Source organism: Populus nigra, chromosome 5 (genome assembly GCF_951802175.1).
Source record: "Populus nigra chromosome 5, ddPopNigr1.1, whole genome shotgun sequence".
NCBI lineage: Eukaryota > Viridiplantae > Streptophyta > Magnoliopsida > Malpighiales > Salicaceae > Populus > Populus nigra.
In genome coordinates this window covers 21,273,340-21,298,334 of record NC_084856.1, presented here as the reverse complement: position 1 = coordinate 21,298,334, position 24,995 = coordinate 21,273,340, and the positions used below count along the sequence as shown (strand labels likewise).

Genomic DNA, 24,995 nt, shown 5'->3' with positions numbered 1-24,995 from the left:
TAAAATAAAACACAGGTCTAATAACTGTTTTCTTGACTCCTAGATTGTGTGTCTCGTGTGATCTTTGCATCCAAACTATTCTTAGAATTTGAAACTTTACATCAATCACCTGTTCCATCCTTGGTGGAAGGCATGGATTCTTCCACGTGTGTTGCATAATAAATTCAGGTAGAAAGGGATCCGTGGAGGGGTGTAATTTGACCCAATATTCAAAATCAAGGACCCAAAGCAAAGCTTCTTTAAAACTAATGGATTGAATGCGACTCTTATTAGATTTAGGGACTTGCAACCTTTATTTTCTTTGCTTCAATTAGAAACAAATTAATCTGCTTGCAGGCAAACCATCTCTGAAGGCCCACCGACAAACATTATTTTGGAGAACTGATCACACAATAGTATGTTAAAAAGAAACTCAGAAATTGAGAGATGACTGAGGGAGAGCTAGCGTCCGTACACGATAGCCAGAGGTGAAAGAACAAGTAGCTGCAACAATGGTGCTAAAAGCAAGAAAACCCGTGGCACTAGAGTTACCGTCAACACCACCGTTGCTGCTACATTGATGATGATAGTGAGGATCTTCTTGATCAGCAACCAGCAGAGGCCTTCTTGCTTGTTCAGACCCCCCCAATAAATACATTCTTGTTGGCAAGTAGACAGGCTGGGAGCAGTGCAAGGACAATATGAGTAAAGGCCTGGGAGCAGTGCAAGGACAATATGAGTAAAGGCTTTCAGAGGAGTGTGTGTGTGTGTGTGTGTGTGTGTGTGTGTGTGTGTGTGTGTGTGTGAGAGAGAGAGAGAGAGAGACTCTGTCTAGCTACGGGTGCTTCGAATGGACGCTGGTTCTGCTCCATCAAAGCATGGCTGCACCATGAAGAGGAAGGAAAATTCAAAGAACAGTCTGGCGAGCAAGGGGTCCATGTAGAATAATAGCATTGAATATTTGTCCATCCAACCAGTCAAATCAAACACTTATTGTGTAAGGAAGGAGCACCTCCTCACTGGCTCACTCTTCTTCACCAAGGACTGGCTTGACTTGGTGTTATGCACAGCACCTTTCCACCCTTGTTTTGCAACTCCTGCAACCATCTGCCACTCCTTTTTCAATAAAAATGTCATTGGATGGTTGCATAATCCTTCCATTTACACCTTCAGACTTAAAGTGTCTTTGCCTTTTGTTATTAGACGGTCTTTTCTTTGCTCCTCCTTTATGAACTCGTCCTCTAATTGCACTTGTCGCGTCAGATGTACTCTCAGCATGCCTGCCTCTTGTCTCGTTTCACCTTTTTCATGTGCTCTTGTGCATTCTTTTGACAACAGCTCATTTGTCACAGTACATCTCTTTTTTCCTCTCATTATTTTAGCTCTTTGCGGATATCCACTGGGAACATGTGGAACTCGAGCATCCATCTGCCAATAACTTGCTAGTTGTGGTGATCCTTTTCGTATTGTCAATATTCTTTTTCTTTTTAAATAAAATTAAGGTTATGCTCGTTTTGATTTACTCAAGTTAAACTTGTATAAACCGTAATTTGAGATATGAGTCGAGCAAAGTTCAATAACTTTAATCTAAATCCTTACCCCATCATGCAAAATGAATCCAGAATAAAACAAATAGAATTAGATAATTTTTCATAATGAGTATTCCTTAAATGCTCGAAATAATAATAACAATAATCATAACTTGCCAATCATCAGGTAAAGATTTTGAGTAATGACATCAAATCATTGGATTTTAGATTTTTATTCGAATAATAACACCACCTACCCACTTTTTTTTTCAAAAAGATTTCATCGAATAAATAATTTTTAATTTTTTGAAAATCAATAATTTTAATAAATTGTTCAAATATGATGCTAAAAATTATTTAGGAGAGAAAATTGTTCAAATATGATCCTCAAAAAAATTATTTAGGAGAGAGCAAAGAGCTAGAGAGTGTTTTAAATCTGTGTATCAGGATTGAATATAGCTCAAGTTTCGATTCAAATATCATAAAAATCATAATCATAAATATTTTTCAAATTTTATCTGAATCCAAACCAATAAAAAAAATTTATTCAAAAGTCTGAACAATTTGAATGTGGCATCTTGACTCTTTAAAAGTATTTTTTTAAAATTATTCCAAAAACACTAAAAAAATAATTTAAAACAACTAGGTTAGGAACTGTCTCATCTTCAGAATCAGTGGGATCAAAATTTGATTGATATAAGAAAATGTGTAAGGAAAGAAAAATACAGTTGTACTGTCATAAAGCCCTTAACCATCGCTGATTATTTTTCTACATGTATGTCTGTAAAGCAAGATGAGCGAAACAAGTTCCAGTCCCCCATTTGAAAACCATTGTTAGTTTTTCAGAGAAAGAGTCAATAACCATCAACACCATGAAGGGGAAACCTCATCAATTGGTGATATTGTTGGGGGTCTAATTTCATTGCCATTTGCCTTTCATCTATTTCTATAAACTAATGAATAAAGGGATATCGACCCTAGTTACTGGGCTACTGGCAAACCTAGACCCTTGATAGCAGGACCTTATGCATTAAAAGAGGGCAGAAAGATTCATAGCCTCCAAAATTGTACTGTTAAACTATTTAACCTAGACCCTTGATAGCAGGACCTTATGCATTAAAAGAGGGCAGAAAGAATCATAGCCTCCAAAATTGTACTGTTAAACTATTTGCTTAACAACTCAAACTTGGAATTCATTCATCAGCATAAGAAAAAAGTGGCATCAAAAAATTAACCATTGAAGGATAAAGCAGATCAGTCTGAGTTCCTTTTCATCAAGAAGCATACCTTGGACAAAATTAATTCCTAACCATCTTAGTATTGTTGTCCCAGAGATTCAAATTGCTAAGAGAGAACAAGGGGACAAAACATTTCTTAGCTCTGCACCACTAGTTAAGTACAAACACAAAAGTATGGAAGGATTAGCAACACCTTCAAGCAAAGCCAGGAGAACTAGATTGTGCTGCACCATAACCTCCTCCTCCACGACCAAAGCCTGGCCTTCCACCAGAGCCCTGCAAGATCATAATAGAATTAGAAAAGTACGTGAAAAAATACTGATGGTGATTAAATAGGCATTAACAATTAGGGTTAGTGATGAAGTGAAATTACCCTAAATGCAGGCTGGTAATCTGCTGGAGCTCCTCCCTTCTCATCACCTTCACCCCCTCGCGGGCCCCCTCGATAACCATCACGGTCACCAAATCTTGGGCGGTCTCCTTCAAAGCGAGGTGGGCCACTAGAAACCAAAGTAAACACCACATGTTAATTAGAGAATTCTAAGAAATCAATGAAAAGACAGGAAAACACTCAAAGAAAAGATAGGAAAACACTTAAAATCAGCAAATGGTCAGTATAATGTAAATTACCGGGGTCGGTCACCAGGTGGGCCACCAAATGGCCGACCACCAGCAGGCTTTGATTGTTTCTTCAAAGTGGCAGGGACAATTTCAGAGGGAAGATTCAGGTATGTCCTCAAAAACTCAATCCCATCATTGGTAAGGTACCAGTAGTAGTACATCCATGCAAATGTCTCACGAACATATTCCTTGGATTTAAAGCTCTGCATGAGCTTGATAACCTGGAGATTGGGAACATCAATCTCTGGGTGCTTTGCAAGGTTGAAATCCTTCTTTGCATAGCAAACTCCCTCTGCAGATTAAAGACAAAGTTAAAATAAAAGAATGCAGATAAGGTATATGGTAAGACTAATCTTCCTTAGTCCCATTTGGTTAGCTTGAAATAAAAAAATTCTCTGTTCAATTTAACTGATTATAACCAAAAAATAAAATAAATCAAAACAGGCAGGGCTCATTGGCAAAGATTCTCGCTGTAGTTTTACTTTTGTGTTCCAACTACTGGGGAAAAAAGAAGAAGCAAGAAACAAGGGTGTGGTTATCTCATAACCAGCACAACAATCTATCTGGTAAAAGTACATTAACATCAGCAGTTCAGTAGTGGCTTAGGTGTATTCTAAGCCTCCATAGAACAAATGAAAATGATTTTACTTATTTTTTCCATAACACTGGTTTTAAGCCACTACCAGAAGCTATAGCAGAAACCCATTAACTTAGCACCTATCCCCCCAATGGGGAAAATCTATTCAGTAGAGATTGGAATATTAGTTGCATTGTCCAAACTATCCAACGCCATAAGAACAAGGAGAATACATTAAAAAAAATCCATTTGTTTAGAGAAAAAAGAGATGCGCCCAGTGTTAAACACATCAAAAGGAAGGATGGGCCTTGCTTTGACATTATTTTCAATTTTTGCACAAGCAGCAACGACCTTGTATGAATATATCCTGACGGAAGAATATATAAATGTGAGTTCACCTTACCACCACCACAGTTTCTCTAATCAAGTTGTCAACCTATTTTAGTATCAATGCGTAATATTCTGAATCCTCATTACTAATGGAATCAAAATGATCTTTAGATTGATCAGAAGATCCCTTCAATTGGCTAGAATCCCTTCCTTGAAGGAAGCTAGATCTTGTGGAATCATATTGAATATTTGACACTACATTCCATGTCTTGCTGAAAAACCTATCCTTGTTTACTAACCACACTTTGTCCAACCAAATACAATTCTCTCGATATGTTCCTTTAAAAATCTGATACATGTATATCACCCCCCAACTAAGGAAGAGGTCTTGGTGGAATTGCCACATATGAAATCGAGCACAATTTTGCAAAGAAATAGCGCATTTCTTTCTCGAGAACCATTGCACAACATAATGTTTTTATTTCAAGATTTACCAACAACAACTCAGCTTTCTAAAATCACAAGCAGTGAAGAAACTAACTCAAGAAATATTCGTAACCCAAGTTCTTCAAAATTCATAGCCAAAAGAGAACATTCTAAAAAAAACTTAGAAAGATAAAGTATTGCTTGGTGGGTAAGCAACTGAGAGTGGGATCAGAGGTGGAAAAACAGACAACAAAACATGAGAGAAAAAAATATAATACCTTGAAAGAGGTACTTGGAGATTTCTCTTCTGTTCTTTTCTGGAATAATCTGAAGATATCATCAAAAATAGAAGAAAACAGTAAGCAGCTAACTCACATTCAGATGTATGTGCTGATATGTTGAGAGAGCGAAAGAGAGAGGTTACCATGGTTGCGAAATCCAAGCCCCCTTTCGTTTTTTGCAGCTGCGGAGATGAGAGAAGCTCTTCCTTTTGGTAGGGTAGAAAGCAGGGGACTTCGAAACCCTAGAGAAACGCTAAGTTCTGGGCTGGGTAAATGAATAGCCCTGAAGTTTTTTATGCGTGGGCTTATAATAAATCCAATCTTAGTTTCTTCCATGCTTTTTGAAAGAAATTGACATCATTGAAGTTTTTTTTCATGAGTTCATATTTAAAAAGAGATATACCCAAAGAGAAGAGAGAAAATAAAACTTATGATCCACAAATAAAGTCCATTAAATTTGGCTGAATCAATCAAGTTATTAAAAATACAATTACGTCTATTGAGTTTCATCAAATTAATATTTTTTTTATTCAACTTAAATCAAGCTTAAAATTATAGATTTTTTAAATCAAGTTTAACAACTATACTATGAAAATTTTATCCATATTTATAATATACATAAAAAATTTCTTTGAAATCAACCAAAAAATAATGTTATATATACAGGTTTTTATGGTTGAATAAAAAAATATATGTTATCATAACTAACATCTCTCTTTTTCACAATCTTTTTTTTTTAATGTGGATGTTCGAGCTAACTTATGTATATTTTAATTAATTTTACGGATCCTGAAGTTAACGACCATGTAAATCTACTGTAACCATCATATCAATAACCACATAATTCAAATCTGAAGTTACAAGAAAAATAAATCTTTAAAATCTCAAGCTATTATAATTGACTCACTTATTAGATGATTAACTGTTTTCCATCTTAATTTGAGATATATGTGCTTTAAAGAAGCCAATATTAGAAGTTAACGACCATATAAATCTTATGCACACTTTAACTAATATTACGGATTCTGAAGTTAACGACCATATAAATCTTTTATGATTATCATATTAGCAACCATATAGCTTAAACTTAAAATTACAAAAAAAAATAAATCCTTTAATCAAGCTCACTTATTAGACGATTAACTGTTCTCCATCTTAACTTGAGATATATGTGCTTTAAAGAAGCCAATCAGTAAATTCTGCAAAATCCATGGTAGCACTTGGAAGGACAGAAGCCCAAGTAAAACTATAAAAATGTGTTTATTTAAAAAAATATTAAATTATTTTTTTAATATTTTTTAATAATTTTAATATATTAATTTTAAAAATAAAAAATAATAATAATCTAAAAAAATTATTTTATAATATTTTCAAATAAAATATATTTTAAAAAAATATCTTTACCGGCGGAAGTAAAAGTAAAATATTAATATATTTGCAGAGGCTTAGCCATTGAATTTCGTGCCCATCTTATCTATACTCAAGTGCAGGTTTAGAATTTAGATAGGGTTACATGACGCTGGATGTTGAAAGGCCTGGATCTCTCCCATAAATAAAATTTGCTAATTGCTCAAGGTCTTCTAATTTGAACAGTCTTGATATTCAAAATGAAGACCTTTGATACCAATTTCAGCACCAAGTAATATTAATTTCATGCTGAAAGTCAATGTCGCATTCCGTCACACCTACTAGATGATTGTGTATGTGTTTCCTTTTATTAGAAAAAAAAATCATCTGGGTAACATTCATTAATTCAAAGCATATGTCTAAGAGTTTGTGGCAGTTTTTAATTAACAATGGATAGTATAATTAAAGAGAGATTAAAACTGGACTAATACTCAAGTTTCCTAGCTAGTATGCAAAACAATAAATGGAATGGGGAAGAAATACAAGAGATAGAAGCACTCAATCACAGTCATACGAAGCTGTCTTGAAGATCTCTATTGTGTGACTGAAGAACTGAAATTATAGCTTGAGCTGATACTGCAAATTTCCATATTGGAGGCAGCAATGCATGGTTCAGGGTTTGAGGGAACAGGCATGTTAGTACTTTCCAGCATATTCACAATCTGATCCATTGTTGGCCTAGCATGTAATAAAGGATGAGCACAGATAAGCGCAACGTGCACATATTGTTCCATCACTTCTGGTAACCCCAGCTCAGGCAGGTTATCTTCGATGATATCCAATCCTCTGCCTTCCTTGGCTAGCGACCACGCCCAATCTGTCAAAAGAGAAACATTTCCCTCGTTGTTTTCAGAAGCCTTTTTTCCACTCAGAAGCTCAAGAAGCACAACTCCGAAGCTGTAGACATCGCTTCTTTCGGTTAACGTCCCATACAAGGCATACTCCGGGGCGACGTAACCAAGAGTCCCGGCAACTCTTGTGCTCAAATGTGTCATTCCCTGTGAATTGAACCTTGCAAGGCCAAAATCTGCAACTTTTGCCTCGAAGTTGTCATCCAAAAGTATATTACTAGCTTTAATATCCCTGTGGATGATTGCTGGATGTACCCCATAGTGTAAATAAGCCAAACCCCGTGCGGTTCCGAGGGCGATCTTTTGACGAATCGGCCAGCTAAGTTTCATTTTTCCTGATTCGAAAAGATGGTTGTAGAGACTTCCATTATGCATCAAATCGCACACAATGATCCTTTGATGAGCTTCTTGAGGAACTTTTGTGGTGCAATAGCCTCTTAAAGCAACAAGATTGACATGCCTCACACTGGCTATGATTTCCACTTCGTGTGCAAAAGTTGCATCGCCACTACCAGAACAGTTCTTGAACCTCTTGAATGCAACTTCAGATCCATCCGGTAACATCCCTTTGTAAACATTCCCATAACCTCCTTTGCCAATAATATTATGTCTAGAGAAATTCATTGTTGCCTTAGTGATTTCCTCGATTTTGAATTTGACTATATTAGTGCTTCTAATGTGCAATCCAAACCCAAGATCCAAACTAGCATCCTCTAGATCTGGACTGATCTTTTCCTTGTCGCTTTTCCCGTGTAGCTTCCAGCGCCATAAGCAAACTGCAATAAAGCCCCCCAAGACACCAAACACGGAACCCGCAGCAATGCCAGCAATCACAGCCTTGTGATGCTCATTGGTTGTGGACTTCACTGAATATTTAAGCCTGAACAAGCACTTTGCAGTTCCGGGATCGGTCGGTCCAAACCGATTAATAATGGCAGCTGCATACATAGACGGATAGCCAGAACAATCTGAGGCATTCACAGGTTGAGGATCACGAAGATACAGATCCCCAAGACTCAACAATTTCTTGGTACAAGAACCACAAGCAAGGTCATCATCCAGAGATCGATTACAATAAAGCTTCATCTCTTGCAACTTGGACTTGGGAAATTTGATCTCAAACTGTGCCACAGATGTAATATTCATACAGCCCTTTGAGATCCATCCAGCCTGATAACCACAGCCAGACTGGATATCAAGACCATCTGAAACCTCGCTAATCACGTTCCGATATGATTGCCAACATGCCTGAAATGTATCAGGAGGAGGAACAAAGGACCTGGCGGTTCGCAGATATTCTGACCGAACAAAACGAATTCCATCAGGAACGAATTGACATTGATTAGGCAGATCAATAAATGAATGTTTCGGATGAGCTTTACTGACTAATTCACGAATGACACTGTAGTTTAATGGGCAAGAGGCTTCAAAAAGGTTTCTGTTTGAGATTTCCCAGCAATTAGCACTTTGAAAACAGAATTCTGAAAGGGCTAAGAGCAGGACTGATTGAAAAACCTTGAACTGAAAGAGGAACATGTCTGAGTTATGGTTTCATAGGATCTGAAAACCATGATTCCAACCTGAACTTTCATGGGAATGGATAATCATAACCTTAAATCTACCTTTCTCAATGTCTCAGCTTCAATGACCTTTTTTGGCAATCAGTGATTGGGCGGCAAGAGATAGAACGAGTCTTCAACTTATTTTTTAAGCGAGGATTACTCATTTGTCTATGCAGACTATGCTGATATTGATTCCCTAACAACTGCATTCTTTGTAGCCCATGCATGTGACTTCATAGGATACTAATTTAACATATGGTTTTTAACACTTAGCTATCAACATGGAACCTTTTAAAATTATGAAATGAAAATTTTGAATCAGTCTATGAAGATATCTAGAGGGATAATCTTCATTTACTGGTGAAGTTTAGCTTAGATGATGCTTTGTATTATAGTACATGTCATCTTCTTTGTAGATGACAAGGTTTCAACATGCCATCTTGCAAGGATGACCTGAGCTAAGTTTTGAATTGAATTAAAAATAATATTGTTTTAATAAAATGCAGTTGATCCAGCTAAACATGATCTAGATCCAACCAAATCAATACTAATTTTTTTAATATTATTTTTAAAAATAATTGATTCACGTTAATTTAATTCAATAATTCCTATCCTTTTTCAAGTCATCCGATCCGACAGCCAGGATAAATTACTCAACTTCCAAAACCAGGGAACAGACTAGAATTCCCACAGGAGGTATTCAGCAGAAAGGAATGATGATGTATGCCGGCTCAACAACAACAAAAATGGCGAAGGTCAAGGTCCCATGAGAATGAAATTGTTCAATGGGGAACTCGAGTTCTGGAAACATAATAAAAATTGGAAGCAAAACGTGGTCAAACACGCCAAAAATCTAATCTTTAAGCAACATTAATGACTTTCTTCACACTCTACAGTTACGCATCCATGAAGTTGAAGTATTCATACCTGATTTTTAAAGTTTTGAGACTCTTGAATGCTGATGTTAGGATCCGGTAATGTTTGGGATTGTATTTTAAAAAATATTTAAAAAATATTTAAATTAATTTTTTTTAATTTTTTTATTGTTTTAATGTGTCAACAAATAAAAAATATCTTATACCACAACCTCAAATATAAACTACCTTAAACTTGGTTAATAATTTTATAAGATTCAAAGTGAAGCAATAAATATCTTTGAATTAAGGTTATCATCTTAAATTATAGAGAAAAATCATAATATATTATAAAAATTCTTAATTCAATAATTTGATAAAAAAAAAACGTAACATATCAACTATTTATATAGGAACAAAAACTAACCCAACTAAAAGAATCCAAAATTATATAAGAAAAATAATAAGAATTCAAAATTAAATAGAAAAGGAATTAAAGCAACAAAAATGTTTTAGGGCCTAATTTGAGGGACTTCTTATTTTTTGTTTCAATCATTGTTAATTATAGCTAGTTAACCTAATACAGGCCTACGACGCATGCTGGCTATGTGCTTGCATGTAAATTTGGCCTATATTCCAGTGAAAGACTGATGTGAGTGTTCATGGTGTTGCCGTGTCGGTTATGCTGAAAAGGGAAGGTGATCGAGCCATGCATTAAATGGAAATGGCTATTAGATCGATTCAAGAAGACTAATTATAGCGTTCCCTTCGTTTTCCATGGCAGGACACGGCCTGTCTTTCATAGATATAGTTAAGCAAGCTTGCCATTTTTGTGTCTCGTGTGCCTTGGCATGCCTTCCATTCTGTACTTTCTTGCGGAATCATGTTCGGATAATTTTTTGTCGATTCAGTTAAATCCAAATCGCTTTTATTAGATGATTGTGTAAACAGTTCGTATTCTTAAACCAGATTGGTTCAAAATCTAGTTCAAGATTCATCATCCAATCTGGTTCGATTCCTAATATTCAGTTGCGTGTTGACTCTTCCATGGAATAGGAGAAGAGCGCATGAAAAAGCCACCGAGTTTTCTTGAGAGCCAAGCCGACATGGCTTTTTGCCCAATGCATGTATTTTCTTAATCGCTTGTAACTATTAGCTTCATAATCCCATTATATTTGGCAAGTGAAATAAGTGCACTTAATATGTTAATCCCATTATCTTCCCTTGAAATTATCTTAATTTAAGCGTTTAGATCCTTAATTAAATCCCATAGAAACCCTTCAATCTCCCTTCCCAAATTTAGAATATGTTTGGCAATGTGATTGTGGTTGCTTTTCAAATAACTTTTCATGCTGAAATACATGCTAATAATTTTTTTATTTTTTAAAAATTATTTTTGACAGCAACACATTAAAACAATCCAAAACATACAAATATATTAAATTTTAACAAAATAAAAAATTTTAAAATTTTTTAAGAACGTGGTTTGCACCGTGTTCCCAATTAGTTTCTTAGTGACGACATATATCACTAGCAATTATTAATTACACACTAATCTGATCTGATTTAAAATATTAAACTATAGACCGTGCACTTTATTATAACATGAAAGGGTGTTTATGAGAAAGTGGATTTACACGAATTTCTTTATTTATTAGTAGCGCTATTATTAATCTTGTGCCGATTCGGTGGATTAAAGAAAGTCGTAATAGAGTGACTTGGTATCATCTAGAAATAAATTTAGATTTATAGTTTTTTTTTAAATAAATTATTTATTAGCTAGCTCGCAAAAATCTTATCTTGAGTGAACCATACGTCAGGTTTAATGATTATATTTAATAATATATTACTTGTATATTTATTTTTATTATCTTTTAATTGAATAAAAAAAATTAATAAAAAATTTTAGCAAACATAACTAGGTAAATATCTTTTATTGTGAAATTAAATATCTTGATCTACATATATTTCTTGATTTTTCTAGTTTTATTTTTAATTATCGTTTATGATTTTTTTTATTTATCAATAAATATAATTCTTGATTTATTTGATTATATGTATATATAAATTTTTTTTTTCACTTAAAAAATTCTTAACTACAAAAAGCATTGAAAAAACCTATATATATAAAAATATAAAAATATAATTTGACTCACCACAAAATACAAGTACAATATCTAGTTTGTATGCATGAGTTGTCCATTTCTAACCATCAAAATAAATTAAAAATGAATTAAAAATTGGATTAGATAGATAGCATTACCAATTAAAACTCTAGATACATTAATCTCCAAACATTTTATTTTTTTATATCAAAACAATGAAAAAAAATTATGAAGCAAATATATAATTTCCCATACTCCACTTGTAAAAAAACAATGATGAAAAAAACTTTATATATTTTTTTTTTTAAAAAAAAAAAAACTTTATATTCTTAATATACCAACTGGGAAACATTTCTTTAACCCCCAAAGTAAAAGAAAAATTAAAAAAAAAATCGAATTTGTCATTTCATTGAACTTCAAGGACCCCATTGAAATTCCCCAAAATCTTTCCTTCCACTTCAAATTAACTCCAAAAAACAAAAAAACAAAACAACCACACGCGCTCTCAAATAGAGCGTCTCCAACACGCGCCTACACAGATTTCCATTTCCATCAACAAGATGTAAACACAAAATCAAAGCCAAGAACTCCAAGAAACCGTCTCTCTCTCTCTCTCTGAAGTCAATACTCAAACAATAATCCACCTAACCAAACTCGGCCATCTCTCTCTCTCTCTCTCTCTTTGTATTTCACATCGCCAGAAAAATTGAACTCAATTTTTCACTGGAACTTGCTATTCTTATCCAATTTACATGATCGATCGCCGGTAGCCGGTGACTGTCTGATTTACTATTTTTTATCTCTTGATTATTATGAAGAATAATAGCAACAAAGGAGAAAGTAATAGCAGCAGCAGTCACAATAACAGTAAAAACAACCGGTTTATTCCAAATTCTTTGAAATTCATTTCTTCTTGTATTAAAACCGCTTCTTCCGGTGTCCGGTCAGCCAGCGCTTCTGTTGCTGCTTCCGTCTCCGGTGACCACCACGACCACAAAGACCAGGTTCAGTTCTTTCCTTAATTTTTTTTGGTATTTTTTATGCTTTTTATTTAATTTTGTAGTTTATGTCACTTTATTTTAGTTGTCGACTTTAATAATTTGAACTTAAATATGTTTTTTTTTTAATTTAATTAATATTCAATGTTACTGTTTGTTTGGTTGCTAAAAAAGATGTATGAAATTAAAGAAACGGAAATGATGATTGCAGCGTAGTTTTGTTTAGGTTTTTAGTTGTTAACCAAACAGGGCACTAAAATTTAAATTTTGAAAAGACGTGTTTTATTTATTTTATTCTATTTTTATTTCATTTTCTTAAAGTAGTCTAAGGTTTTACTAATGAATTATTTCGGAATTTCAAGATTGATTTATTTATTTATTTTCTGTGAAATTAGTAGATTTAAGTTACTTGGCATTACTGTAATTGTAGGGGTTCATTAGAAAAGTCGATAGGATTGCGTGTATTTGCGGATGTTGCTTGCGAGCTTTGCTGGTGAAGTCGATTGTCATGGAATTAAGTGACTTGAGATCGAATGAGAGGGGTGAAGTGACTGGGTTTCTTATAGAATATAGATGCTTAAAATTTTGTGGAGAGTTTGAGAAAGAACTGCAATGCCAAGTTGTGATATTGGAAATGCTTTTTTTGACAGGCAATGGTGCTAGTTTGATGTTTTATTGGCTTGCAATTTTTTCTTAGAGCTGTTCGGTTTCTTTTAATTGTGCTGCATTTCGATTCGTACCTTACATGCAGTGATTTGGTATTTTATTGTTTGGCGAAACAGGTGCTCTGGGCTTCATTTGACAAACTAGAGCTTGGTCCTGGTTCCTTGAAGAACGTTCTTTTACTTGGGTACTCCAGTGGCTTTCAAGTCATCGATGTTGAAGATGCCTCTAACATCACGGAGCTAGTGTCTAGACGTGATGATCCAGTTACGTTTTTACAGATGCAGCCCCTCCCTGCAAAGTCTGAGGGTTGCAAAGGAGAGGGATATAGGGCATCACATCCTTTGCTCTTGGTTGTTGCATGTGATGAATCAAAGAGCTCAGGTCCAATTCTCAGTGGGAGAGATGGATTTAATGAGCCTCATATGGGAAATGTTGCCATCTCTCCGACTATTGTTCGGTTTTACTCGTTGAGGTCTCATAATTATGTTCATGTTCTGCGATTCCGTTCGACTGTCTATATGGTTAGAAGCAGTCAGCGGATCGTTGCCGTGGGTCTTGCAACACAAGTAAGCATAAGCTTTACCTCAGATGCTTTTCACTGTAACTTCTAGTGTATTCATATATGCTGCTAGTTTTTGTGGAGTTTTTACCAGTTCCTTTGAAAACCCAGAATAATCACACGTGGGATGGTTGCTGTGCTGCTACTAGTTAATGAAGACATCTATTGGATGAAGTTTTATCATCTGCTAATTGAAGATTTTGTAAATTAATTATGGCTTGGTTAATTAGTGGAGCTAAGCGATTGAAACACTCTTGATATGTTTTTTTTTTCCTGATTGTGCTGGCAGATATACTGCTTCGATGCCCTCACTTTTGAGAACAAATTCAGTGTTCTCACTTATCCTGTCCCTCAATTGGGAGGTCAAGGAATGGTTGGGGTTAATATCGGCTATGGTCCTATGGCTGTGGGTCCTAGGTGGTTAGCCTATGCTTCTGACAACCCACTGGTGTTAAATACAGGCCGCTTGAGTCCACAAAGTCTTACTCCTCTGGGTGTAAGTCCATCAAGTTCACCTGGCAGTGGGAGTCTGGTAGCTCGTTATGCCATGGAATCTAGTAAGCAATTAGCTACTGGTTTAATAAATTTGGGAGACATGGGCTACAAAACTCTGTCTAGATATTGCCATGATCTTATGCCTGATGGTTCTAGTTCTCCTGTATCTTCAAACTCAAGCTGGAAAGTTGGTCGTGGGGCAACAAATTCAGCAGATACAGATACTGCTGGAATGGTTAGTTTTCAACAAGCTGAGAACTGGAACTTTATTTGGAGTATGCAATGATGTGACTGAAAATTAAAAACTAGTTTTCATGTCCTGGCTTATATGTTTCATTCTTCCAATGAAATTATGCTCTTAAGTTATATTTTGCTTTGTCTTCCAATATAAAGGTATGTCTTTTACTTTTCTAGACATTTAAGTACCAGAAGCACATGGCAGAAAGCATCTGGTGTTAACATTCCAGTGTAACTCCAGTATTTTCTCTCTTACTTAAATGTTCTATTGCAGGTAGTTGTGAAAGATTTTGTTTCCAGAGCTGTGATATCTCAATTTAGAGCTCATACTAGTGCAATTTCTGCTCTGTGTTTTGATCCAAGTGGTACACTTTTGGTCACTGCCTCTATTCATGGGAACAATATAAATATTTTTCGGATTATGCCATCCTGCTCTCAGAGTGGACAAGGCGCTAAGAATTATGATTGGAGCTCTTCTCATGTTCACCTTTACAAGCTCCATCGTGGCATTACCCCCGCTGTAAGTTCCTTTTTTCCCTGGCTCTCAATATCATTGTTGCCGGTATTTTCATAGAGCGTATTCCTTTGTGTTTGTCATACAGATTATACAAGACATTTGCTTTAGTCATTACAGTCAGTGGATTGCCATTGTTTCATCCAGGGGAACTTGCCATATTTTTGTGCTTTCCCCTTTTGGCGGTGAGAATGTTCTTCAAATACATAATTCCCATGTTGATGGGCCTGCTCTTTCTCCTGTTGTATCCTTACCATGGTGGTCCACTCCATCTTTCCTGGTAAACCAGCATTCTTTTTCTTCATCGCCGCCATCACCTGTTACCCTTTCTGTGGTGAGCAGAATTAAAAATAATAACTCTGGATGGCTCAACACAGTTAGCAATGCTACTTCTTCTGCAGCAGGAAAGGCTTCAATTCCATCTGGTGCTATAGCTGCTGTTTTTCATAGCTGTGTGCCCCAAGATTCGCAATCTGCTCACTTGAGAAAAGTTAACTCTTTGGAGCACCTAATGGTTTACACTCCTTGCGGTCATGTAGTTCAATATAAACTGCTGTCATCAGTGGATGGAGAGCCAAGTGAAATTGCTTCGAGAAATGGGCCAGCTTCTTCAGTGCACATGCAAGATGAGGAATTAAGAGTGAATGTTGAATCCATCCAATGGTGGGATGTTTGCCGAAGAGCAGATTGGCCTGAAAGGGAGGAATGCATTTCTGGAATCACTCGTAGAGGACAAGAAACTAAAGAGACAGTCATGGACACGTCTGATGGTGAAGATGATGGTATTGCGCATTCACAGTTGGTGATGTCCCACGAACCATCTCATTGGTATCTCTCCAATGCAGAGGTGCAGATGAGCTTTTGGAGAATACCACTTTGGCAGAAATCTAAGGTATTTTTCAGAAGATCATTAAGCAGTGTTTCAACTTATCATGTTTCAACTTTTCTTATATTCAATCCCCTCTATGTTTTAGATGTATTTCTATGCAATGAGTCATCTGGGGCCTAAAGAAGAGAACATCAGTGAAGATCAAACTGGTCAAGAGATTGAAATAGAGAAGGTTCCTGTTCATGAGGTTGAGATTAGGCGGAAGGACCTGCTGCCTGTTTTTGACCATTTTCACAGGTCTCCTGAATGGAGCGAACGGTAATTCACAAGTTTTTCTGCCATGTAGTTATGGTAACTGTGAATAATTGTTAAGTGATGTTACCTCAATCATTCTTCTTCCATATTCACGTGTTTTAGTTGTTCTATTTTAAGAGCGCATCACACCCCACTTCAGCTGTTTCTTTTTAGCAATGGTAAGTTGGAGGCTGTTCGTAAAATTCTCATATTGAGCTTGCTAATTGTGCAAGAGTGAAAACAAAGATGCAAGGCTTGTTCCCGCTGAATAATGGTTTCGTAGAGTGAAAACTAAATTTGCTCACACCTGAGACTCTTACAGTGCTTCTTTTTGCACATATTTCTTGTTGGGAACTCTCAGTTATTCCATTTTTCATTTCTTGAATTTTTCTTTTTTTTCTTTGACAATTACTACAAAGCTCATTGACATTAAATTTTCTGTGACCTTCAGAAGAATGGAAGCATTAAATGAAGAGGGGCGTAGAATGAATTTTTTTTTGAGAAACAACTAATTAAAAAACTGTTAGACAGGTGACAAATGATTTATGCATCTTAATAATATGGGAAATTTAGCAAAATATTTTCATCCATGCTCTGAGTTTGTTCTACTCATCAAAGGTTTTGCACTCTTTAATTCAAAGCAATGCATCTCTTATTTTGTCTTCTTGCATGGAATTTGAAAGTTTATTGGGTTTGTTTTGCAACTGAGTAACTCTTAACATGTCATCGTAAGAAAAAATATTGATAGTGGTTGCTTCAGGGGGTAGGGATAGGAAGTGGGCAAATAGTGTGAAATATCCATCTAAGCAATGTCTCCAAAATTTTCCTGTCAAGCGAGTCCATTTCAGATGTGAACTCAACTTTTTGTTTTGTGCAGGGGTCTTGGAGATGTAAGATACTCATCTTCATCTTCTGAATCTCGTGGAGTCAAAGAGTGTGAAGATGCTGTTATTTCTCACTCTGAGTTGGTCTCACCTGATTCAGCTCCAAGTTCAGATGGTGGTATGCCATTTTTTTCAGTTTTGATGTTGTATGGATTTTAAATATGATGTGACTTGTTTTAATCTTGACATGTTCACCAGGATCATCAACAAAATTTTATACCTCCATGCTGCAAGCTGCTAATTCTAACGCTGGTGAAGGAGGGATTTCTATGGTGGCATCACCCATCCTGTATGAAAGCTCTATTAACAAAGATATATGTTCAGTTTCATTCAAACAAGCTCAAATAGATGCTTCTCCTGCTGAGAATAGTAATTTTGTCAATAGTAATGTAACATCTTTAACAAATGATCCACATACTGCTGGAAGAATGATTGCAAAAGAAGTGCAGTCATCAGAAAGTGGTGTCACCAGTGAAGCTTCAAACTTAAGTTCCATTAGATCGGATTTGAGCGTGAACATCATAGATGAGGGACCAGCAAATTATTCCCCAGATTTTGAGCTGTTTTTTCAAGAGGGTTACTGTAAAGTGTCAGAATCGAATGAATATCAAGAATCAACTGAAGTTCTTACTTTTGTGGACAACAGCAGCAGTCCTTGTGATGTAGATAAATCTGAGGAAGATGGTGACAATGACGACATGCTTGGAGGTGTTTTTTCTTTCTCCGAAGAAGGTGTGAATGCAAATGTTTTTCTTTCATGACATGAATATTGAACATAATTACTAAATATTAAAAATGTGGTTGCTGAATTTTGAGTATACAGTTTCTTGCTCCTCAATTTTGCATAATTTATTCTTGCTTTTCTATGTTGATGTTATTACCATCTACATTAGATTGATTACATTTGTTTGGATTCTCAAACCCTTTGCATGTAACTGTATCAAGAATAGTTCCAAAAAAAGGAATAGGATCATGTTTTGCACGCTTCAATTACAGTCAGCACGCATTGTGCTATAATTTGTTCATGCCCCATCCTGATGAGTTGGTCTTTTTATTTTGTTGGCAGGTTGATGTCCGTTTTCCTGTTTTCAAGTTCTGCTTAGTTCAAGCTGCCCTTCATTACAATTCAATTTGTTCTGCAAAAGTCAGCCTAATGGGGTGGTTTGATACTAATTGATAAATGTGGGCAATAATTGCCTTTCGACAATGGAATGCTACTGACAGATTGATACGAGAAGTGAGATAATTCTGGCAGATATATTACGGCCAGTGCAAATGCCAGGCTTCTGCCCGTCCAATTCTCTTGTACATTTTGTAAATTGATATTCAAATACCAATGATTTGTGGGGAAAGCTTCTTTATGTGCTGTGGAACATTGTTTGTTCTTCAAAGAAAAGAAAAAAAAATGAATAAAGAAAAAAAATTGAAATCATATCGGCATGCCTTTTCTTTTCTTAACAACTGCTATCCGTGTACAATTACAGATTCAGCAATAGCAGCCTATCAGGTGGATTTGCTTTATTCTCATGCAGTGCTAATTCAGGTTCGTTGTTTCTTGCATGTACTTGAATTTCGGAATTTTTCGATGTTATGCTATTTTAGAATCCTCTTAGTCAAAAGAGGGCACGTATAACCTGCTTAGCAGTCTTTAAAACCCTAAAAACCTTGCATCACTGTGCCGGTGGCGCAGCAGATTTGCATGGTGTGGCTGACCGCATATCTCAAGCTGGTGTTTGTGCTTGCTGAAACTTCCACAGGTCATGTTATTTTCAGATAAATTTTTGGATTCTTCCTATAGCCCAGTTCTTATTAGTGGTGCACAAAGGGGTGGTCCTTCCTGCTTGCACTTCAATTAGTCACTAAGATTTTCTATATCCATTACCATGTTGCCCAAAGCAAAGTACCCTGGAGAAATTGGCGTTGACATATGATGCAGAACTCCTTTTAGCCCTGCTGCCCTGAAATGACATCGTGCCAAGTTTTGCCTATGGTTATTAAACTTGTTCCGGTCTAGCCGATTGACTTGGTGATTAGCCGACCTAGAACCTGAGCCATTTGAGCATTGCTCAGGGTCACATGGTTCGGTGTACAGTAATAGTTGCTCATTGAAAATAATCAATGTACAGTATGCATAGTTTGGTTGGATATGAAGCCAAGTCGGTCCAAGTTTTTATTTCACCATCATCATTTTCATTTTCAATGGAGTGTCAAGACAAAACACCATATGTTCACGGGAGAGCCTATCACTCAAAATTATTAAACTCGCGGGTTGCTGGTTAAATGGATTAATTTAAATTGATTTAGGTTAATCAAAATGATATTATTTTTAAAAAATAAAGTTAAAATAGATTTTGATCCGGCTATAAATTAATTTGTCAAGTTATTAAATTTCTATCTGATTTTATAAAATGTAGCCCAAAGCACTTACCGACTCGATTGATCAAGTTTAGCTGAGATGCCACCACTACTTTCTCCTTATAATTTGAGATTTGTACGTTAGTTTGATAGGACACTAGTATTTGTTGGCGTAGGGCATAGAATTTGTTAAATTATAAATGAGGCAAAATGTTACAGGTAATGATGTTGGGTTGGGTTGAGTTGGTAAATGAATTTGCTTCATTATTATTTCAAATTTAAACAATATAAAGTTGTAAGAAATAAATTATATACTTAGTCAAGCTTGACTATAAATAATCTAATCTATTATCACCTCTCGAAATTCATTCAAAAATACCCTAATTATTGAAACAACAAAGACTACAATAATAATAATAACAACTATTTATAGCTAATTTCAACACAAAGCAACCCAATAATTTAAATAGTTGAATTGTAATTTCCAGTGTTTTGAATAGTTAATTGAACATTTTAAATTTGATTGGAGATGATGCTAGGATATATCAAAATTGTAGCTGCAAAAAAGATTTCTAAATCTCAAGTTAAAAGGTGTTTTTTTAGGGTTGTAGTACATAATATTTTTAACTTGAAAATGAATTGAAATAATATTTTTATATTTTTTTAATTTTTTATATTATATATTAAAATTATTGAAAAAACAAAAATAAAAATATCAATTTGATGTTGTTTAGCTAAAAACACTTTTAAAACATGTTTAAATACATTTTCAAACGCCAAAATATAGAATGTTTTAATATAAAAAATATTAATTTAATATTTTTTTAAATAAAAAATACTTTAAAAATATATTTAAATGCATTTTTAAATACAAAAACATATATTATCTTGAATATATTGATGAAGTTAATTGCTGTAGATATTGCTTGAATTATCACAACTTCATGACCGAATTATGGCTCGTTTGAGTCGTATATAGACATGGCTAGCTATTCTCTCCAATCAACTTGCATGTCTCCCCACAAACTGCACTAAAATCCAAGACACGTTCGTGCTAGAAAAATTATAAAAATTCACTCTAAAAATATTTAAAAAATAAAATTATTTTATATTTTTATTTTTAATCCTCTAACCTGGTGCGTTTATCATCTTGAGACATTAATAAATGCAATCTTAATATTTTTTTATATATATCTTCTTATATTAAAATTAAAATATTTAATCTTAAACAGATCATTCATACTCATATCAATAAATTTTCTCCTAATTTTTTTTTCTTTTGTTATCTAATAAAAATCGACCTCTAAACAATATTAGCTCGGAAAAAAGAAGGTTTGGATTCATTAAAAAAATTATCTTGAAAAACGTCTATGCATAAATATATCCATGATATTCTGACCATAATCTCAAGAGTAAAAGTGAAAAAGGAAGAGATAATATTGGAGGATAAAGAGAAGAAGACGAAGGGAGTACGTAGGTAGGTCAGATTAAAGTAAATATATTCATCGAACAAGTCTAATATTTTTATCAATAGCAACTCCATTATTGAAGAGAGAGAGAGATTTTGCATCAGCAATCAATATTATTCATTTCACTTAGAAGAGACAAAAAATCCCCCTTAAAAAATTCCCAGAGACATAAACGCAGCAAGATTTCACATCACTTTCACTTGTTCCTTTATCATATGCCCAACATAAAAAAATAAATAATAAAAATATGGGGTTTAGCTCTCCTTATTTTTGTATCTTAACACTATGAAGATGAGTACTGTTATTTGGCGTACCAGCTTCCAATTAATAATATGAGTCTTGTTTTCTTGGTTTGAGAGGAGGAGCTGTCAAGTCTTTAGAAATTAAGGATAGAGTTAAGAACAAGAGTTAATTATAAATTAGTCCTGGTGATTAATTGAAATTAATTAACTAGTTTTATAATATTGAAATAATTAGACAGTCTTTTGATCATCGTTGACATTAAGAACAAGAGTTTAGTATAGATTATGCCGGGTTTTATAGCTCTGGTTATCTGTTACTGGAAGTAAAGGGATGAAAGGTGAAAGGGATATGGATTGGAATCAAGTTGTGGATCTTGCGATGCTGTCAAATTTCTTAAGACAATTTGATAACGTATTTAACATTGTGATGTAAAATGGTTTTTTTTTTTTTTTGAAAAAACATAAAATTATGGTGATAAATAAATTTCTGTGTGCAGAGTGATCTTCAAGTAGTGGAGTGAATATTAATTTAATATATTTTTAAAGTGAACGTAAACACAGTACAAAACCTGTAAATAAAAGAAAGGATGCATCGAGTTGAGAGAGAAGAAAGAAAACAAAAAACACACAAACCCAGAGAAGGGAGGGAAAGTAAAAGACCAATAATACAAAGAAGAGTAACTTCACATCTTCATTATAGCGGTCTACTCTCTGCTTTAAAAGCAAGAAAGAATCTTTAGCTACAAAGACCCTTTTCTTGCTTTTAAACTTTTTCAAAGAAATTAATGTACTTCATCTAGTTCTACACGCTAGAAGATCTGCAAAGTAACTTAGCTAGCAAAGAACTTGAGAAAAGCTAACAATGGATAGTGTGGTTCAGTTGCAAAGGCAGTTAATCGACTACACAGGCCAACTGTTTAATGAGGTCAGAGCATAACTTGCAATATGTTAACATTACTGTAGATATGTCTTGAAGAGAAGCAGAAGCTATGCTTAGGTTTTGTTTTGTTTTTGTTTCTACTTTGCTTGGTCTTTCTCTGGCTGGTTGATGATGAGTTCTTTGTGTGTGTGTGTGTGAAGGGATTTTTGGATGACCAGTTTAACCAACTTCAGCAACTTCAAGATGAGAGCAACCCAGATTTCGTAGTTGAACTGGTGACTCTTTTCTTTGAAGACTCTGAAAAGCTTATCAATGAGCTAGCCAAAGATTTGTGAGAATTTTAACTCTGTAGATCTCCTATAACATTTCCTTTTCTTCTTTATTTTGTGTTAAATATCTTGGTAGATTCCACTGTCCTAATGTAATTATTTTTGGTATTGAATAGAGAGCAGCAAAGTATAGATTACAGAAAAATTGATGCTCATGTTCACCAGTTGAAGGGCAGCAGCTCCAGGTGATCTCCAATCACCTTGTTTAACTAGAAGCTGAATCTACTATTATGCCTAGGTGGTCATAGTGAAAGGGTTTTTTTTTTTTCCTTCAGTGGATGAAATTTGTTTCCACTTTCTCCAACAATGTCAACCAGCACATATTTCATAGCTTAAAGTCAAATTTGTAACACAAAACTTGTCACTTGCTTGAAGCAAATGTCTCACCATTGGCAGTACAGCTGGCTAAAGAGTTTTACACTCAAGTTTCAAATCAGTGCAGTTGTCTATGCAATGTTCAGTTTTACTTCTCAACTTAGTTTTATTCATGGTTAATTGATCCTAAAAATTTGGGTGATGGCTATATAACATTTTTGCACCACACCAATTTTGGCTACATATCATGGGAATTTTTTTTTTCTTTTATATCTCTTCCATCTCGTATATACCATTGAAAGAGGTCTTGAAATAACAGCATTGGGGTTCAAAGAGTTCAGAAAGTCTGCATTGCCTTCCGCAACTACTGCGAGGAGCGAAATATTGAAGGGTAAGTTTCTTTTCAGCTAATATTTCAGATTGTTTCGGTGTAGCTTACCCCACAAATTGTTCGTTTCAATCTTAAAAAAGTATTGTTATCCACTGTTTCATGTTTCTGGTGTCAAATTGGGTGTGGTGTAGGTGTCAAAAATGTCTCCAGCAAGTGAAGAATGAGTACTCCCTGGTGAAAACTAAGCTTGAAACTCTGTTCAAGGTAAGAGGCAATAAGAGAAAAAAGGGAGAAAGAATTTAACTTGTTAAGAATGAAAATTGTTTCACAAGCAACTGATTTCTATTTGTATGATTGCAGCTTGAGCAACAGGTTTTGACAGCAGGAGGGTCAATTCCTTGGCCAATGTGATGATGTGAAAATCTTTGCAGAAGATCATAGCTAGAGACAGCTACTAAAGTGGGGTTTTGGATATGTAGAGAAGCTTTAGTTCTCTTCCTTCATTGCTCTACTTTCTTTCCACATTTCCTGTTGTGTGATTAAGCTCTAAACAGTTCAGATTATTTTAGCTTAAGTTTGTATTATATCCAACGCATGAGCAGTGATGAAGAATGTGAATAAACCAGTACTTTGTTGGCAATTGCTCTTCCTTCTGCTTAAAGAATGGTATATTATTACTAATGGCCATCTAATCTAGTGGTAATCTTCCCATCATGACGATCAGGACTCAAGTTTAAATCATCTTTGTTACGATAAAAAAAAGAAAGGAAAGGAGATGCAGATCAATAATGGAAGATAGACTTTAAGATAGCATCTAGAGAAGAACTTCATTTTCTTCAATAGTAGAGAAGAACCTCTATGCTCCTCAATTTGTCTCATTCTTCCATTGAACTTTGAAAGCCTATGGACGAACTGCAGTTTAAAGGTAGATAGAGATGCATTGTTGCAAAACTGAGTTGTAATTTGTACACATTATGTTTGGATGGAAGAAGGGTAAGGAAGGGTAGGGTTAGCAAAGGTAAGTGATGGAAGGGAATGTTTGTATTTCAACCTTTTCTCTTATTTGGATATATAAGAATATATGTAACTAAGCATCATATTAGTTAATTGCTAATGGTTGGATAAAAGTTGGAAATTTCTTTCTTTTTTTTTTTCTTGGTGGGGTTAGAACTTTCACATGGTTAAGGAAGGCGTGAAGTTTTTGTCATTATAGTCATCAGATAAAGTAATGAAATCCTCACTCAACCAATCTTGATGAACCTCAAAAAGCCAATGTGGCTGCGCACCTCAAAACCACTCCAAACTTGAAGGCTTTAGTCCTAAAATATTGTTGACATCAGGGTCAGTGTGGTAGTGTAGTAATACGTGGTTAAAGCTGTGTTTTGCTTCGATCATTGTTTTAAAAGTATTTAGTTAATTAACACATTATAATTTTACATGGATCTCACTCAAAACTCTCTTTTAAAACTTAATTATAAAAAATAATAATTTATAGATGTTTTTAAAACCTCCTTTATCAAACACAGTAAAAGTTATCACAGTTCAAAACACTAATCAACACTAGCTGCTAAACAATCCTCTTTTATGGACACAAGAAACTGAACTGCTATAATATTGTCTGTGACTGATTTAATGGCTATGCTTCAATTTGGATGAATAAGATTGGCTGCCATGTTACAACAAGGACAAACACACACATTGGCTAAATAAAAATGGTAGCCACCGACCATTGCCTCTATCAAGAAGATGTCAAACTGTTTTTTATGAGTACAGATGGCTGGTAATGTACTTTGATATCAATTATCAAAAATAAAGAAGAAAATCCCATGTTGATGGGG

General features: G+C 34.9%; 4 protein-coding genes across 4 annotated transcripts; 2 read left to right on the top strand and 2 right to left on the bottom strand.

Annotated features, from left to right (window-relative positions):
• Positions 1 to 2,725: 2,725 nt before the first annotated feature.
• LOC133693670 (small ribosomal subunit protein eS10z-like) lies at positions 2,726 to 5,283 on the bottom strand. Its single transcript, XM_062114935.1, has 5 exons — positions 5,125 to 5,283; positions 4,979 to 5,027; positions 3,377 to 3,659; positions 3,120 to 3,246; positions 2,726 to 3,022 (listed from the first exon to the last, which is right to left on the bottom strand). Exons 1-5 carry the CDS (start codon positions 5,125 to 5,127, stop codon positions 2,942 to 2,944), a joined length of 543 nt encoding a protein of 180 aa, XP_061970919.1. The 5' UTR covers positions 5,128 to 5,283; the 3' UTR covers positions 2,726 to 2,941.
• A 1,465-nt stretch (positions 5,284 to 6,748) lies between these two features.
• LOC133695297 (probable LRR receptor-like serine/threonine-protein kinase RKF3) lies at positions 6,749 to 9,184 on the bottom strand. The gene has a single exon (XM_062117221.1). It carries the CDS (start codon positions 8,773 to 8,775, stop codon positions 6,922 to 6,924), a length of 1,854 nt encoding a protein of 617 aa, XP_061973205.1. The 5' UTR covers positions 8,776 to 9,184; the 3' UTR covers positions 6,749 to 6,921.
• Positions 9,185 to 12,286: 3,102 nt separating this feature from the next.
• On the top strand, positions 12,287 to 18,668 carry LOC133694547 (autophagy-related protein 18h-like). Its single transcript, XM_062116091.1, has 9 exons — positions 12,287 to 12,764; positions 13,541 to 13,990; positions 14,273 to 14,713; positions 14,990 to 15,235; positions 15,318 to 16,121; positions 16,204 to 16,376; positions 17,230 to 17,354; positions 17,435 to 17,968; positions 18,303 to 18,668. Exons 1-9 carry the CDS (start codon positions 12,573 to 12,575, stop codon positions 18,305 to 18,307), a joined length of 2,970 nt encoding a protein of 989 aa, XP_061972075.1. The 5' UTR covers positions 12,287 to 12,572; the 3' UTR covers positions 18,308 to 18,668.
• A 3,220-nt stretch (positions 18,669 to 21,888) lies between these two features.
• On the top strand, positions 21,889 to 23,797 carry LOC133694017 (histidine-containing phosphotransfer protein 1-like). Its single transcript, XM_062115432.1, has 6 exons — positions 21,889 to 22,227; positions 22,383 to 22,513; positions 22,628 to 22,696; positions 23,146 to 23,217; positions 23,349 to 23,421; positions 23,518 to 23,797. The coding sequence occupies exons 1-6, from the start codon at positions 22,165 to 22,167 to the stop codon at positions 23,566 to 23,568; spliced, it is 459 nt and encodes a 152-aa protein (XP_061971416.1). The 5' UTR covers positions 21,889 to 22,164; the 3' UTR covers positions 23,569 to 23,797.
• Positions 23,798 to 24,995: the final 1,198 nt, after the last annotated feature.

Excerpts from the sequence above, each read along its gene's own strand:
- LOC133694017 (XM_062115432.1), top strand. The coding sequence starts at position 22,165 with ATGGATAGTGTGGTTCAGTTGCAAAGGCAGTTAATCGACTACACAGGC. Across the intron at positions 22,228-22,382 it reads CAGGCCAACTGTTTAATGAG|GGATTTTTGGATGACCAGTT; the intron begins GTCAGAGCATAA and ends GTGTGTGTGAAG. Across the intron at positions 22,697-23,145 it reads TTGAAGGGCAGCAGCTCCAG|CATTGGGGTTCAAAGAGTTC; the intron begins GTGATCTCCAAT and ends TTGAAATAACAG.
- LOC133695297 (XM_062117221.1), bottom strand. The coding sequence starts at position 8,775 with ATGTTCCTCTTTCAGTTCAAGGTTTTTCAATCAGTCCTGCTCTTAGCC.
- LOC133693670 (XM_062114935.1), bottom strand. Across the intron at positions 3,660-4,978 it reads CTCCAAGTACCTCTTTCAAG|AGGGAGTTTGCTATGCAAAG; the intron begins GTATTATATTTT and ends TTTAATCTGCAG. Across the intron at positions 3,247-3,376 it reads CCACCTGGTGACCGACCCCG|TGGCCCACCTCGCTTTGAAG; the intron begins GTAATTTACATT and ends TTTGGTTTCTAG.
- LOC133694547 (XM_062116091.1), top strand. The coding sequence starts at position 12,573 with ATGAAGAATAATAGCAACAAAGGAGAAAGTAATAGCAGCAGCAGTCAC. Across the intron at positions 12,765-13,540 it reads ACCACGACCACAAAGACCAG|GTGCTCTGGGCTTCATTTGA; the intron begins GTTCAGTTCTTT and ends TTGGCGAAACAG. Across the intron at positions 17,355-17,434 it reads AGCTCCAAGTTCAGATGGTG|GATCATCAACAAAATTTTAT; the intron begins GTATGCCATTTT and ends CATGTTCACCAG.